This window comes from Lethenteron reissneri, chromosome 10 (assembly GCF_015708825.2).
Source record: "Lethenteron reissneri isolate LAM-NWPU_2019-01 chromosome 10, ASM1570882v1, whole genome shotgun sequence".
NCBI lineage: Eukaryota > Metazoa > Chordata > Hyperoartia > Petromyzontiformes > Petromyzontidae > Lethenteron > Lethenteron reissneri.
Window position 1 is genome coordinate 11,405,009 of NC_083788.1, and position 15,528 is coordinate 11,420,536.

Below are 15,528 nucleotides of genomic sequence, written 5' to 3' on the forward strand. Positions count from 1 at the left end.
TCAGAAGCAACGCGCTCGCCCCAGACGACCCCAATCCTCTTGCCCCGTCGCACTGCACAAACGCGCGCTCGCTCGCCGCAAAACCCACGAGCTCAACCCCCAGGTTTTATATAAACTGTTTTAATGTGGAACAACAACAAAAACAAAAAAATACCCCCACCGACACCTGCAGCAACTGTTGGTCGGACAAACAGATCCATGCACGTTTCGACGGCGCAAGCGGCCAGCTTAGTTTGGTGGCCAATCGCCAAATGCGTCGTGGGAGTCCCCTTGACGCTCCGTGCGTCTTAAAAAGGCGAAGTCGCCACACGTCCGTGGTGGTAGATGCCAAAAAAAGGCAACACACAGGACGAGATGCCAGCGACGACGGAGGACCCGTCGCGCCGTCTCTCGAACGTCGAGTGCTTTTTTGTTATATATATAAAGTCTACAAGTTATGTTTAAGAATGTCGATAACCAAAAAAATTGCAAAAAAGAAACATACGTATACGTTACATTCAGCCGTGCAAGTTAAAGTACAGTCACGGCTACAATATTGTTATTTTAAAAAATTCGATATTCCAACTAAACATGCGACCAAAGTCATTAAATACAAACGCGTCAACGTCTCGAACCGCAGGGCGGTCCTGAACCACCCGGGTGACAAGGCCAAGGGAGCGTCTCTCTCGACATTGGCGGCTCGGCTCGGCACGGCATGCCTCCTGAACGGCACTAGGCTGGCTCGGCACGGCACCAGCGCGGCTCGGTTGTAGTGGAGAGAGGTATTAGCGACACTGAAATCGACTAAAAATAAAAAAACAAACTCGAGTGCGTACATGAAGCCTGGGTTGACGCGCGTCGGTTTTTGTTTGTTTTAATGACGAGCTTTGGGGACCACGTGGAGATACGCCACTGAAAACTTCTCAAGAAAAGCCAAGTGCTGGTCAATGCAGCAAAATTAACATGCGGCCATCGGTGTCCTTTCGGGACGCTCCACTGTCGCACGAGTGTGGGGTTCGGACTGTGATCCCTACAGGGACTTTTTCTTTACTCCAGACTGTGAATGCCAAATTACTCTGGGCTGCAAGCAAAACGACTCTGAAGAAATCCTAACAGGATTTAAGAGGGGCGGGGGGGGGGGGGGGGAGACCCCCCCCCTCAGATTTGTTAATAGCACTGCCCAAATTGAAAATAAAGACGTTTCGGGCAATGTCCCTTCTTCATAGCACAAGTTACCATTTAAGCGTTGGAGAATGTTAAGAGCAACAATAATTTACAAAAAAGGGGGTAAGAGTTTTGTTTACAACACCACCATAGAGGGCTAACCGGCCATCTGGAAGCCAACACAGCATTGATTCCGGGCAAAGCTCACGGCGGCTGATGAACTGGTCATTGCCCCAAAAAACGTCGCCCATTATCCCACACGTTTCCCCTTTAAGGCAGCGCTATTGACGAATGCGCTTCGTGTAGTTAGTCGTGCGTCCGCACCGCTGCCAACGCATGCAGCAGCAGCAGGCAGCAGCAGCAGCATCACCACCAACAACATGGTTTTGTGGCACTCGCGAATGGGATTTGGACGTCTCGCCTCTGGCAGCGCTCACTATTGTGACCCTCACGTGATCTCGTGTCCAAGTCTGGCAACGTTCGGATGACCCCCCCCCCAACCCCCCTCAACAACAACAAAACAAAATTACGCGCGGACGAAGCCACCGCACACAAGCGGGCGGTGGAGACGCACGCAGTTTTTACGCAAACTTAACAAAAAAAGCGCGATTTGACAATTACAAGGGCGGTGAGAGCCAGCGATGTGACCTATGGGGGGGGGTTGGTGATTTTTCTTCCCCCATTTCTAAAATTGCAGTACTTTTTTTACCCCCCCTCACTTTTTTTTTCCTGAGAAAATCAGCGGGGCCCCTGCCCCCTGCCCGGGTGGAAAGCACGATTTGATTTGTGAGATCGCACGCACGCGTCCGTGACCACCTTTACACGGGCAGTGGCTGAAAGATCGATTTTGGTTTTTGCTTTCAACCAAAAAAAATCAACAAGCGGCGTTGTTGCCGGCTGAGCAGAGGTTCTTCACTGCCCCTCCCCCCCAGGGTGAGCGTTTTGCCTCAGGGGAGGTTGCTGCCTGCATCTGAACTTTGACCCTTGTGTATGGACAGCACCGGCCCGGTGAACCTTGGGTTAGATATCAGTGTAAGAGAAATTAAAAAGAGCAATATTGATTTTTTTTTTAAGCGAACAATTCACTACTATAGTAATTCCTGTTTAACCAGTGCCTTTAATTTCAGCCGGAACAGTCCAGGTATTATTTTCGGAACGCCTTATCAATCTTTACTCGTTTAGGTCGCAATTTTTAATAACAGGATTACGGTAAACAATTATAGATGATTTATGACGGAGGGGCATACCTATGTAATCCTAAGTGGCGCTATCTTACACCAATAATATGATCGCTACTCCAAGCCGGGCCCTCACAGCGTTTTCGGATAATACCGAGGGGGCTGCGGTGTCGCATGCGGCGGGTTCGCGCGATCCACCCATGCCATGCATCCGCCGCCAGTGGGCTGCTACATTCGCTGCAATGCATATTCGTGCATGCGTAATCTATATTATTATTGTTACACTTCGGACTTGGCTCTTCCGATTCTGGTCGATTGCACAGCGACCAGGCTTTGCTCTATGGGAGACGGAGCTTTTCGCAGCCACATTGTGGAACTCGCTCCCCAACCCCCCCCACCGGCCCATTTGAGAGTCTGTTACACTTTTTAAAAGTTGCGTCTTAGAACTCCCCTGGTTGTACACGCAGGCCTTCTCCGTAACGTAAGCTTTGTGTAATGCGCTTTGGGGCCTTGTGTGAATTGCGCTGTCGAAAATCGAGTTTATTACCGTGATAAAATAAACGGAATCGATTTTTCCAATAGAATTGCAACCCTGAAATGTAATTGTTGGGATGGGGGGCAGCCTTTAAAATGGCATGAGGCGAGAGGGAGTCAAACAGGAGGTAGCTATGGAACCCGGCAAGTTAATATGGAGGTCAGGAAGGTCAAACAGCATCCGCCGCGAGTAGTCCAATTACCCAACCCCAGGCTATCGCACCTTCTTGGGATCACCCGAGACGACATCGGAGAAGATTCTAAAACAAGTGTCCACAGCCATAGATCTGTGTGCAATAAAAGGGCATGTGGGGGGGGGGGTGGAGTGGTGGCGCAGCAGTTAACGCACCGTGCTAATATCATTGTAAAGTATTTGGCCACGTACAGAAATGATTATCTGTAAAATAGGAAAAGAAAAAATGAATGGCCTTATCCTAGGCCAATGTTTTTCAGCAGCATGTGTTTTATAAAGGCAAACTCGATTTCAACGTCTCTTGTGTCTCATCAGCAGCGTGTAGCCCGCTAACCAAACACGCACTTCCTGATCATGCAGGAAAGAGCACTGCCCCCCCACCAACACCATGGGGGTCCCCCGTTCAAAGCAGTACAGCAACGCGGTACATAACACAATGTAACGTTTTGTCAGCACATGGATGGAGAGGGCACGGGGGAGGGTGGTGGCAAGGCTTCGCTGCCTTGTCCCCTGAATGAGATCCGCTGAAGAGCGGTCGACTTGCCAAGCAACGTAAAATTGAATTCGACCGCGCGTTTAAACGCGTCGCACAAGGTCGCACGCGACCGGGCCGAGCCGTCGTCGCACCTCTCGTTTTGGTTTTTCAACGTCGATGCCGGAGTGCTGCCACCGCTTGGGGTGAGTAATGCTGTGAATTGAGGGTAACGGAGTATGGCAGCGGGGGTGGGAGCAGTCAACGCCACGGAGATCTGACGGACTCTGTCGTGTCGGCTTCACGCACATTGTGCGGTTTTTTTTGGCTTGTAAAACAAAAAAAAAAGTGTGACACACGCGCGCACGCACCGATCGACTCGCACAGACTAAAAAAAGAATACGAAAGGTGAGAATTGTAACAGGACGAACGGAGGAGCGGCCGCGTTTGTGCGAGAGGGCGGGCGGGCGGACGTGGGAAGTGTTCCGTCCAGCTAAAAACACGCGCACGCTCGCTTGCGCAACCGGCACACGGCAGGTCCCCCCCAATACGTGGCCACCGGTCGGCGTGATCACGTCCGTGGGGACCACGACAGTCCGCTGGAGAGAGAACACCCAAATTGTTTGAGCAGCTGTCCCCCGGATCACGGGAGGGGGGCGGGGGGTGCGGGTAATGGGTCCAGGTGCATTGTGGGAGGTTGGGTTGATGACACCCAACTGACGCCGCCGCTCACACAAGCCCAGCGTCCCGGGCCATGGATTGGAAGATGCCTCTTCGGGCGATGAGGTTGGTCGGGGAGTCGAACTCTGCTATTTGACCTTTGTCCAAGACGATGACCCTGGCACGTGCACGCAACGGACAAAAAGAAACATTCCGCATGTAGTTGTACAGTCAAAGACAACGGTTCCCCCATTAGTGTAACATTCAATCAGACTGTTGGGGCAAGTGCTATGGTCCCGGCAGTGCGTGAGCACAGCGCGGTTGCTCACCGGGTGTAGTCCATGATGGTGTTGAGGCGGTGAGCGATGGTGAGCACCGTGCAGCCCTGAAAGTGCGTGCGGATCGTCGTCTGGATGAGGTCGTCCGTCTCCAAGTCGATGGCGGCGGTCGCCTCGTCGAGCACCAGCAGGCGCGTGCGGCGCAGCAGCGCACGTGCCAGGCACACCAGCTGCCTCTGCCCCACGCTGCACGCGGGGGGGGGGGGCAACCACACACGCATCGTGTTAAACCACACGCACCGCATGCACACGTGTTAAGCTGCACACCACACACGCATCGTGTTACACTACACACACACACCACACGCACACACGTCACAAGCACCGGGTTTACGCCACGCACCACACATACCGTGTTTAAACCACTGGCACACAAATCGACAAATACGACTGCACGCATACTCAAATGTCGTGTCTGTTTATCTCGTCGTGCGTCTCTCTCGGTCTGTCGGCCTGTGTCTCTCTCAGTCTCACGTGTCCGTTCACCCCACCCCCTCCCCCCGTGCCTCTCTCTCGGTCCTCCCCCCCCACCTCCCCCTCGTCCCCCCCTTGTTCTCTGTCCGTCACCCGCGTGTCTCCACCTCAGGTTCTCGCCACCCTCGCTGCACTCGTGCTGCAGCTTGTCGGGCAGCGTCTGCACGAAGGCCTTGAGGTGCGACAGCTCCAGCGCGCTCCACACGTCCGCGTCCGAGTGCCTCCCAAACGGGTCCAGGTTCATGCGCAGGGACCCGGAGAACAGCACCGGATCCTGCCGGGAAAACGCGACTTCGGGCATCAGCAGACGACCATCGCCACCCCGACGGACAAAGCTATTACATTATTTAAACTAAACACATTTATTTTTTTTAAAAAGTAAGGCCCACTCAGCTATGTAGCTCTTTTTCAGAAAATGATCGGCTCAACGAAGTGGACCATCGCCGTGTGGAGATTTATCGCAGCCAAATACTCGAGCGGTGTGTTTCTGAACGTGGAGTGAAAAACCGGAGGACCTGGAGAAAAATACACACGACCGAGGGGAGAGAGAGAGAGCAAGCAAACTCCAAATACACAAGCGTCAGGGTCGAGCCCACGACCTCCTGTATGCCGGGCGAGGGAGTTATCATCTTGCCACTGTGGCAGGTCCACGAAGATATCCCAGACGTCCCTCGACGGACGCCGAGCAGTGACGCGAACGCCGCGGAGGAGATGCGAAAAATCGGCGCACCGCGCTTTACCCATCGGTGTCATTGACGCTCACGCTAGGCACAATGCGTAGCGGGCGCCGACGCGCGATGTTAACCCCCGATCGGTACGCGGGATGCAATGGCCTCACCGTCGCCCATTGCGGCTGCCCCTACAGCAGCCAACAGAGGCACCGTATGGTCCCATGCACCCACGTGACCCCAAACCCTCTGTGACCTTGTGTGGCCCTCCGCTTTGTTAGTTGAATGTCTTTCCCCAACACCTCCGATTATAGCACGGTTGGCCACGTACGTTGCCAAAGAAGTTCACCATACATAGGTCACAACATATCGTGACCTCGCAGCTCCCCGGTGTGACCCCGTGACCGCCACCGTATGCTCTCGAGTCCCCTGTGTAGAGCCCGATGCCACCCGGGGTGAGCCCACACAGGCCGCCGCCCCACGTGACCCGAGGGCCAAGTGCTCGCCTGTGGGATGATGGTGATGCGGGAGCGCAGGTCCTGCAGGCCGATGGTGCTGATGTCGACGCCGTCGATCGCGATGCTGCCGTCGGCCGGCTCGATGATGCGGAAGAGGCCCAAGGTGAGCGACGACTTGCCGGCGCCGGTGCGGCCGACGATTCCCACCTACGTACGCACGCGCAGATACACAAGAGGTTTTTTTGGGGGGGTTGGATCGCGTAAATATATAAATGTGTCGTTAAACCTGCGACTAGTAAGCTTTGTCACGTAAACAAAACGTGCCAGTTTGTTTCTACCACAGCGCACCGGTGTGTCGGAGAGTAAACCCACAGCAACATCTACAACGAGTACGACGTTTCGCAAGTAATTACAACTCGAATCATCAGGCGACAGCCAGAGACACGCACGTGCATCCATTGAGGGATACATACACGTAGCCATATGTGCATACACGCACAGAGAGATGCATATATACAGATGCCCCCACATATACATTTACCCAGAGGGATATGCGTGTATGTTGAACGTCTTTCACACTGTACAAACATGCACAGGAAGACACACACAGAGATGGACGCATGGTGATGCACACATATGCACAAAGATGCATATATAGAAATATACACAGATATATACAGATACACAAGACTAAGACCTCCCCCCTGTACAGCCTTAACAGACTGGAGCAAGTGCTGTTGGCGAGCATCTCATGAAGGCCGGCACTGCACACGAGGGGGGGTGGGGGGGGTGGCCAGCACCACCTCTGGGCTGCCTGTCACCCTAGCGGCGATATTTACACACCATTTGAAGCAGAGTTGTCGACTTAGGGGGAGGCCCATACACGCATAACCCAACACACATTCTACGTGCATATTGATGATGGTGGCGGTGTGTGTGGGCGGCCGCTGCCCACGGCCGCTGCCCACGGCCACTGCCCACGGCCGCTGCCCACGGCCGCTGCCCACTGCCACTGCCCACTGCCCACCTTCTCTCCGCCCTGGATGGTGAAGCTGAGGCTCTTGAGCACGAGGTCGAGGCCCTCGCGGTAGCGCACGCTGTAGTTGGTGAACTTCACGCAGCCCTCGTGGGGCCACTCGGCCGGGGGGCGGTGATCCTCAACCACCCACGCCGCCTGCACGCGTAGGCAGCAACACAAGGATCCCCCCCAACCCACCGATAGCTTGAATAGACCGTTGGGGCAAGTGCTGTCAGTGTGCTGCACTTGCGAGGGGGTTGGGTGGGCACAACCACGTGCGGCAGCCTTTGTCTGCCCAGTTGACACGTCGCAGCAAGTGCTCATTTTGATGGAAGCGCCGCCCCCCCCCCCCCCCCCGTTTGAGACCGTTTTAGACAAATCGTCATCGACATTGGCCGCGAGCGGGAATCCAACTCGGCTCACCGGATTCGTAGCGCAGCATGCTAAAAACGCGTGAAATTGTGCTTGTGCATACATACATGTGTGTGTGTGTGTGCGCTTGTGCATACATGCGTGAGTGCGTGTGCACCAGCGTGTGCTCGTCTCTCTGTGCACGCGTCCATGTGTGTGTACGTGTGTGTGCTCATCTGTGCGTGTGCGCGTGTGTGCGTGTACGTGTGCGCTCATCTGTGTGTGCGCGTGTGTGCGTGTGTGTGCGCCTGTGCGTGCGAGACCTCGGTGGTCTCCTCCGAGTACTCCTTGATGCGCTCGACGGCCACGATGTTGGACTCCAGGTCGGAGGACATGCGCACCATCCAGCTCAGCGACATCGTCACCTGCGACACGCACGGCCGCCCCCGCTCGTTAGCGCCGGCCAATCACATTAAGAAGGTGCAATGGGAAAGGATGGGCGGTCTAGAGGCCCATCGTAGGCTCGCACAGAGAAGCATGGCGGTCACACCGAGACCCGTAGACTCGCACAGACGCATAGATCCACACAGAGACCCGTAGACTCGCACAGAGACCCAGAGACTCACACAGAGACCCGTAGACTCACACAGACGCATAGACTCGCACAGAGACTCAGAGACTCGCACAGACGCATAGACTCGCACAGAGACCCGTAGACTCGAACAGAGACCCGTAGATTAGAGGGGCTATGGAGATGCCTCGCAGTGCAGTGCAGGGCAGGAGGAGTAGAGGGAGACGCCGAGGGGCGAGGTGGGAGGATGGGGTGGAACGAGACACGACGAGAACGGTGGACGTGTGACGAGAGGATAGAAGCACCACGGAGAAAGAAACTCCGAGCGGCCGACCACACTCGGTGACTAATCTAAATAACAAACTATTTCTATTTTACCAGGTGAGGCCCACCGAGCGATACAGCTCTTCGTCACAAGTGACCAAGCCAAAAATGATAGCTCCACGAAGTGGCTTATCATGCAGGTTACCACGGGGAGAGAGAACAAGCATACTCCAAATACACAGCGGACGTCAGGGCTGGGATGGAACCCACTACCTCCTGCACATCAGGCGCGGTAGTTAACGTCTCGCAACCGCAGCAACTCCAGCAATGGGACTTGTGGCTTAGAAGAAGTCGGGATGGGACAAGCCCCGGTTAGGGTGGGGGCGTGCAGGTAGCAGGGGGGGGGAGGGAGGGTTGGCGATGGCCGCACCTGCAGGGCGTAGGAGATGGAGAGGCCGACGAGGCCCGGGCTGAGCGTGGAGCGGTAGATCACGGCAAAGAGCGCGGCAAACAGCACCACGCAGTTCCCCACGAACTCCAGGCGGATCGCCAGCCACCTGCAGACACAGCGGCAGGGACGAGCCCACCCACCCCCAGCGTTAGCGAGCAGCAGCGATCGAAGGCCGTCGGGCGGGGCGCGGCGTTGAGGTGGCATGGCCGACACCACGCCGGGCCGGCTTTGTCACCCCTAGGTGGTGATGTTTACGCTTTCCACCGGGTGCCCGAGTCGAGCGTGTGTCGTGTGCGCGTGGCATCGTAAGGGTTCGCGTGCGCGTGGGATTGTGTCATTGCGCTCATGTCTGTGCGTTGGTGCGCGCGTGGGCTGTGCATGCACGTGCCGCCGCGTGTTCGTGCGTGCGTGCGTGGGTGCACGCCCGCCCACCGGTTGGAGATGATGGTGGGGTAGTAGCTCTTCTGGTTCTCGTCCACCTTGGTGTCGCTCAGCAGCATGAAGCGCTCGCACGCGCCGTACGCGCGGATCACGCCGGCGCCCAGCACCGTCTCCCCGAAGTGCGAGTAGACGGGCGAGCGGCTCACCGACTCCAGCCGCTTCAGCTGGCGCGATGACGCCACGTAGAACCGCTGCGAGCCAGCCAGCAGGGACGGGCGGACACGCGCACGCGGTGAGAGACGGACGGACGGGCAGACGGACGCACCCACAAAACAAATAGAAGGATGGTCAGTCGGACCGCTGCCAATTACCTTATTTTATACAGGCGCGTCTCGCTGAACGAGCGATCTTTCTACGGGAATGCTAGGGCAAGCGATGCATTTGGATGTTTTATTACTTCGTTTAAAAATTACAATTTGTGTGTCTCACGTTAAAAAAGTTGTTCAAGGACTGGAACATTTTGGCACCGAAACGTTACTCAGCTTTTAACATGCGAGTCGGTGGGAAAACAACGATGGTTTCACGAATTTTCACTTAACGAGCAATTTTCGTGGAACGTATCTGGCTCGTGAAGCGAGACGCGCCTGTAGCTATAGAGCGCCCCTTCAGTCAAGGCCCTTAACAGAGTTGAAAATACCGGGAGAGTAAAAACACGATTTAGATGACAGGGGGGGGGGGGGGGGGGGGGCATGCAAGGGCTGAGGAAAGGGTGACCACGACAGATGGTGTGCGCGCATCGGGAGTTACAAAAGGGTAGGGGGGAGGGTCGGGAAGGAGTGGAGGGGCGACGAGGGAAGAGGCCATGGTGGCTAAGAGGTGAGGCTTTAAGAGAGGAAGGGAGAGAGGTTAAGCAGGGGGGGGGAGGGAAGAAGAGGAGGACTGCTTTGTGTTAAACGCATCTCCTGCAGTGACGAGAGCAGCTCATCCTCCGGGGCGATTTGATTCTGACACGGGCACGGAGACTCCCCGGGCAGCGCCACCACAAGCGGCGCGAGACAAGAACCCACGACGGCCGCCCCCCCCCGCCACTCCCAACCCGAACCTGCACGAAGAAGTAGATGGCGCCGAGCGGCAGGAAGGCGAGCGCGGCGACGGGCGTGGCGAGCAGGATGACGGCGAAGACGGCGAGGACGTTGCAGAGCGAGCCCAGGAACATGCGCCCCACGCCGGGGATGGTCTCGTCCACGGTGTGGACGTCGCGCGAGAAGCGGTTCACCAGCGCGCCCGTCGGCGTGCGCTCGAAGAAGGCGGCGGGGCAGCGCAGCACGCGGCGCAGCATAGCGTCGTGCAGGTGGCGCGACGCCAGCACGCCGCCGAAGCTGATCGCTATCGAGGAGAGCAGCGCGGCCAGGCCTGGTCGTGGGGCGCGGGAGGGAGGCGGTTAGAGGGCAGGGAGAACATCAGAGAGCAGCGCTGTGGTTGACGCACTCGCAAGCATCAAGCGGGGTGTCCCGGGGCGGGTCTCGAGCACGCGACGCACACCCCCCCTTGCGACCGAGTGGCAAGACGCGTCCCCTCCTGCCTCCCTCGGCCGCGCGCCGACCGGCGGGACTCACCCTGCGCCCCTCCGAGGGCCCCGTAGACGCCGAGGCGCAGCTCGGTGCCCGGCCTCCTCGTGTCGTTGAGCTCCGCGTCGTTGGCCCACTCGCTGAGCCACACGTTGGAGCCCACGGCCGCCGTGTTCTGCGTCAGGTAGAGCAGCCCCACGGCCAGCGACAGCGGCAGCCCCACCGAGCGCATGTACTCCAAAAACACCGACAGCTTCACCTGCAGGTGGCGCGGGGCAGCACGGGAGGGGGGCGGGGCGGGCAGCACGAGAAGGGGGTGGGCAGCACGGGAGGTAACGGCAAGGGAAGAAGCATCGTCAGCAACATCCGCCTCATGATCGTCGTTATCGTCAATATCAGCAGTCACGGCAGTTAGATTTAGGGTTGGGCTGTGCCAGAGTTGGGGCTCGCATGGGCTAAGGGTTGGACTATGGTAGGGCAGGGTTAGGGCGATTGGTAGGGCAGCAGAGTTGGGTTATGGCAGGGTTAGGGCTAGAGTAGGGTTAGGGTTGTATTATTGCAGGGCAGGGTTGGGCCAGGGTAGGGCCAGGGTAGGGGGCAGGTGGCAGGGTGGAGTAAGGGTTGGGTTATGGAAGGGCCGAGATCATGTCACCATCAGGGCTATGGCGACTATGGTCCAACTTGCAGAGAGTCCAACGCCACACCTGGCACCGCTGCCACTCACCCTTCCCGTCTGCGCCGTCTCCGTCTGAATGATTTTCTCCCCGGGTAGTGCCGCCACCGTGCCGTCCGCTTTCCTCTTCCTCAGCTCCGTCTCGGCGCTGCCCGCCGGCCTGCTCGCACCGGCACCAGGATTTACCAAACTGCCGGAACGTGACGACGAATATCCCCGATTATCAGTTTCCCATAATGCCCCTGTGCGTTTATGTGATTAGGTGCGAGCCAATCAAGCTACACACGACTCTGGTAAAAGAAGACAAGTTTGGCTATCCATTCACGCGCAACAGGGGTCGCGATTGATCGGCACCGATGAGCGTCGTTTGAGTTCAAGGCCGTGTGCGTTGGGCGAGCGAGCGAGCGCGAGGCGAGGCGAGCGTGTGGACGCTTGGGCGAACCCTCACCTCGTCAAGTCGCCCTTAGCTCCTCCAGACACGGGTGACTCGGGCTCCGCTGCTGGGAAGCACAGACGGTCGGTGGACGTTACCCACGCGCATACATCACAAGCATATGTCACACGCATCTCGCGCACGCACACACACACGCGCGTGCATGGAGAGCCCACTGCTAAAAAACCAAAAAGAAACCAGCAGCATGCGCAAAAATATTCTCCAAAAGGCAATGCCAGCAAAGCATGCGGCATGGTAATTGATAAACGAGCTGTATCGTTTTAATGAAAGTCAAAGTGCTTTTGTCTGCTCGTGCAAGCTTAGGGTTTTTATCTCCTGTTTACGGTGCTGAACCAGCGGTGGGAATTCCACATTATAATGGCAGGGATGCGTCCATCCAGTACACAACCACTACCGACTTCCATTTCTATAGACCACGCAAGGTCAAAGGTGCCGAGTCAACCCACGACTGGCATATAAACTTTCGATTGCTGTACCACCTGTCCATTGAGTTCAGTTATCCTCATAGTAATTTAAATATTTACATTCGGAGCCTTTGTTATGAATCCACTGATGGATGATGAGCTCCCCAAACCATGACCATACTTCACAGACTTGATCACTGCAGGAAGGATCTGGCTGTGACGGTCTCACCTGATGACGGAGACTTGTGTTGCCTCCGAAACGTCGTGATTTTTATTATTTTATTTTTTATTAATTTTAATTACATTTTTTTACCTACATGACTTTACCGAAAAAAGTATGAATCCTTGCAGTCACGAAAGCTTCAAATCTAGAAATAATAATGTCCGTAGAGTTTGCACCGCTATCACGCGATGAGCCAGAGCCGCTCATCCTTGCAAAATTATTCTTTGGGTCTTTCGGTAATGCCACGTAGATAGAAAATTTATAAAAAAAAAAAAATATCACGACGTTTCGATCGCAACACAAGCAATCGTCATCGAAATGTCGTGATTAAAAAAAAAATTCTATCTACGTGGCTTTACTGAAAGACCCAAAGAATATTAATTCCTGCACTCACGAAAGCTTTAAGTCTAGATTATTCTTATTGGTTCTCTCACAAACACACGGTTAAAATTAAATGCAAGTTTTAGAAGAACAAGGGGACCGCAAAACATCCAAACCTTAGCTTCACTTCCAAAGCCCTTAAAAAAGAAAAAAAGCCCTTCGCAAACCGGCGGTAAGCTGAGATAACCACGCAGGTTCCCGCGGTTGTGCCGCAATGGCTCTCCGACGTACCTCCGGGTCGTACCGCGTGCGCTTGTCCGGCAGCACGACGTCCGACGTTACGCGCTCGTGTCGTTACAGCGAGAATCTCCCGGCAGGACGCGGAGCGAACACGTCGGACGTCACTCGTTGGGACGGCGCAGCGGTACGGCGCAGCAGTACGGCGCAGCGGCACAACGCAGCAGTACGGCCCAGCGGTACGACCCAGCGGTACGACCCGAAACCGCTCTCGGACAAAGAGCGAGGGAGCCGGCGCGACGCTTTTAAGCGGGCAGCACCCGGCACAGCATTCCGAGTCGCCAAAAGCAAGAGCAATGGATTCTCAGGACTCTGTGGCACTCCGCCAGTGTGAGAGCAAAGAGCAGCGGCTCACAGCTGGGTTTTTTTTGGTGGCCATGGAGTTTTTGTTCGAGACCACGTGGGAATGTCGCATTTTTTTCGCTTTTAGCGATCATGCCCTCCATGGGGAGGGGTCCTGAGAAGCCACTCCTGCTCGATGATTTCGGCGCCCGTGCAGAAACGAACCTGGTACCGCTTCCTCTCTGTCCTCGATAGATTCCAGGGAAATGGAGCCTTACCATCCACCCCCCCACCCCATGGAAGGAGGAGGAGGCGACGGACGACGACGGTGGGGAAAATGACAAAAAACACAAAATAAACACAGAACACGGTAACAAAAAGAAGAGAAGAAGACTTAAGGACACGGGGATAGAAGTCACAAACATTGCGGGCTTGAGAGTAGGAAGGATATGACCACAGGAGGGAGGCGGAGGACTGCAGAGGCAGTGAATAAGAAACAAATAGACCACAGGGAGTAGGCGGGAGGGCTTTCGGAACATTTCACTTCGACCAACGAGTGCTTGCCCTGTGTCATCCTGTTCCGTCTCATTTGCGTAGTTCGTCCCGTACATTCCTGACCGATTGGGCTCGGTTTCATTCGTCCCGTTAGGCGAGCAGTGGCAACCTGCGCACACTTTGCACGAGCACGGGAAAGTGCTGGAGGGTATGCGGGAGGAAGAGAGAGAGGAAGAGAGACGGGGAGCCCCGAATAGGACTGGTGAGAGAGAGAGTGCTGGAGAGCATGCGAGAGGGAGAGAGAGGGGAGAGTGCGTGTGTGTGTGTGTGTGTGTGCGCGTCGTGGTGACGTCACCGCCACTTAGTGGCGAATGGCGGTTGTTGTTGTTGTTGTTGTGCGTGTAAGAGAGGAGGAGGCTCTCACGGGTGTCGTCGCGCCCAGGACCCTCCTCCGCCTGTGCGTAGCTGCGCAGGAACTCGGCGAAGGCTCCGTTGCGCTGCTGCAGCTGCTGGTAGGAGCCCCGCTCCGACACGCTGCCGCCCACCAGCACCACGATGTCGTTCACCTGCGGCAGGAAGCTCAGGCCGTGCGTCACCAGCACGCGCGTCTAACGGGAAGGGTGGTGGGGGCCGGAGTGGGGGGTGGGGTGCGGTGTGGCGGAGGGGGAATTGGAGAGGAGAGGGCAATAGGGTTGGGGGTTAGTGGGGCGGGGAATGTGCACATAGCCACGATACTTGTGCCAGCAGGCTGCGTGCACTTTAGGACCACGTGAGGTGTCTGTCGAACTCTCGCTGGCAGGAAGTCACGGAACAGATCCCGTGTCGACCGAGACGCCAACACAAAGACACAAATACACACGCAGAGACGCACGGACACACCTGCCCCTTGAGGATGCCGCTGGGCCCGATGACCTTGTCGAAGATGTGGCGGCCGACGTGCGCGTCCACGGCGGAGAGCGGGTCGTCGAGCAGGTAGACGGACACCTTGCTGTAGACGGCGCGCGCCAGCGACACGCGCTGCTTCTGCCCGCCCGAAAGGTTGATACCCTGGGGAGGGGACGACACGCAGCGCACCGCAGCACGCGATGAGTCACGCTACAGCACGCACATGGCATCACGCATCACGCGCTGCCACGTCAAGACGCGAAGCCAGATGTCGCGCTATTAGACGGCACGGCAACACGCCATACAGCACACTGCACCATGTCACACAGCACCACAACCACGCCAAAATTGCATTTCTTCACCTCATTACGACAACACCGATAGCACATTTAATTGTAGAAAATAGAGCGCGCACTCACACATTTACAAAAAAAATTAGGCCCGGTCAGAGGCCTAGGATCTCGCCTAACCTTCTCCCCTATCTCAGTCTGGTCGCCGGCAGGCAGGATGCCCAGGTCGGGCCCCAGAGCGCAGGCGTCCAGCACCTCCTGGTACCAGGCCTCCTCGAAGGGCTGCCCGAAGATGATGTTGTCCCGGAGCGTGGCGTTCTGTATCCACGCCTGCTGTGACACCAGCGCCACGGAGCCCTGCACACGGTCCACGGGACCCAACGTCGCCACCGTTAACTCAGCACGCCACGTCGTGCATCCGACTCGCTGGCGACGGAGCTGCAGTACAATTTTTTCAAATATATATTAGTTACACCCGGGAA

The 15,528-nt window shown here is 56.3% G+C and overlaps 1 protein-coding gene across 4 annotated transcripts in view; it reads right to left on the reverse strand.

Moving 5' to 3' along the window:
* Positions 1-6: 6 nt before the first annotated feature.
* Positions 7-15,528, reverse strand: part of LOC133340557 (multidrug resistance-associated protein 1-like) — a 52,347-nt gene continuing 36,825 nt past the window's right edge. Inside the window, exons 18-33 of one of the 4 annotated variants that reach the window (XM_061548859.1) lie at positions 15,227-15,403; positions 14,751-14,918; positions 14,296-14,479; positions 13,602-13,649; positions 11,844-11,892; positions 11,447-11,555; positions 10,771-10,981; positions 10,257-10,567; positions 9,206-9,405; positions 8,753-8,879; positions 7,811-7,912; positions 7,146-7,292; positions 6,167-6,325; positions 5,100-5,266; positions 4,510-4,704; positions 7-4,358 (exon numbers count right to left, since the gene is read on the reverse strand). In XM_061548859.1, the coding sequence (XP_061404843.1) occupies positions 4,250-4,358; positions 4,510-4,704; positions 5,100-5,266; positions 6,167-6,325; positions 7,146-7,292; positions 7,811-7,912; positions 8,753-8,879; positions 9,206-9,405; positions 10,257-10,567; positions 10,771-10,981; positions 11,447-11,555; positions 11,844-11,892; positions 13,602-13,649; positions 14,296-14,479; positions 14,751-14,918; positions 15,227-15,403 (2,463 nt within the window). In that variant the 3' untranslated portion in view covers positions 7-4,249. Of the gene's footprint in view, positions 4,359-4,509; positions 4,705-5,099; positions 5,267-6,166; positions 6,326-7,145; positions 7,293-7,810; positions 7,913-8,752; positions 8,880-9,205; positions 9,406-10,256; positions 10,568-10,770; positions 10,982-11,446; positions 11,556-11,843; positions 11,896-13,601; positions 13,650-14,295; positions 14,480-14,750; positions 14,919-15,226; positions 15,404-15,528 lie in introns of all 4 variants that reach the window. The other 3 variants (XM_061548857.1, XM_061548861.1, XM_061548860.1) reach the window with 3 other exon arrangements.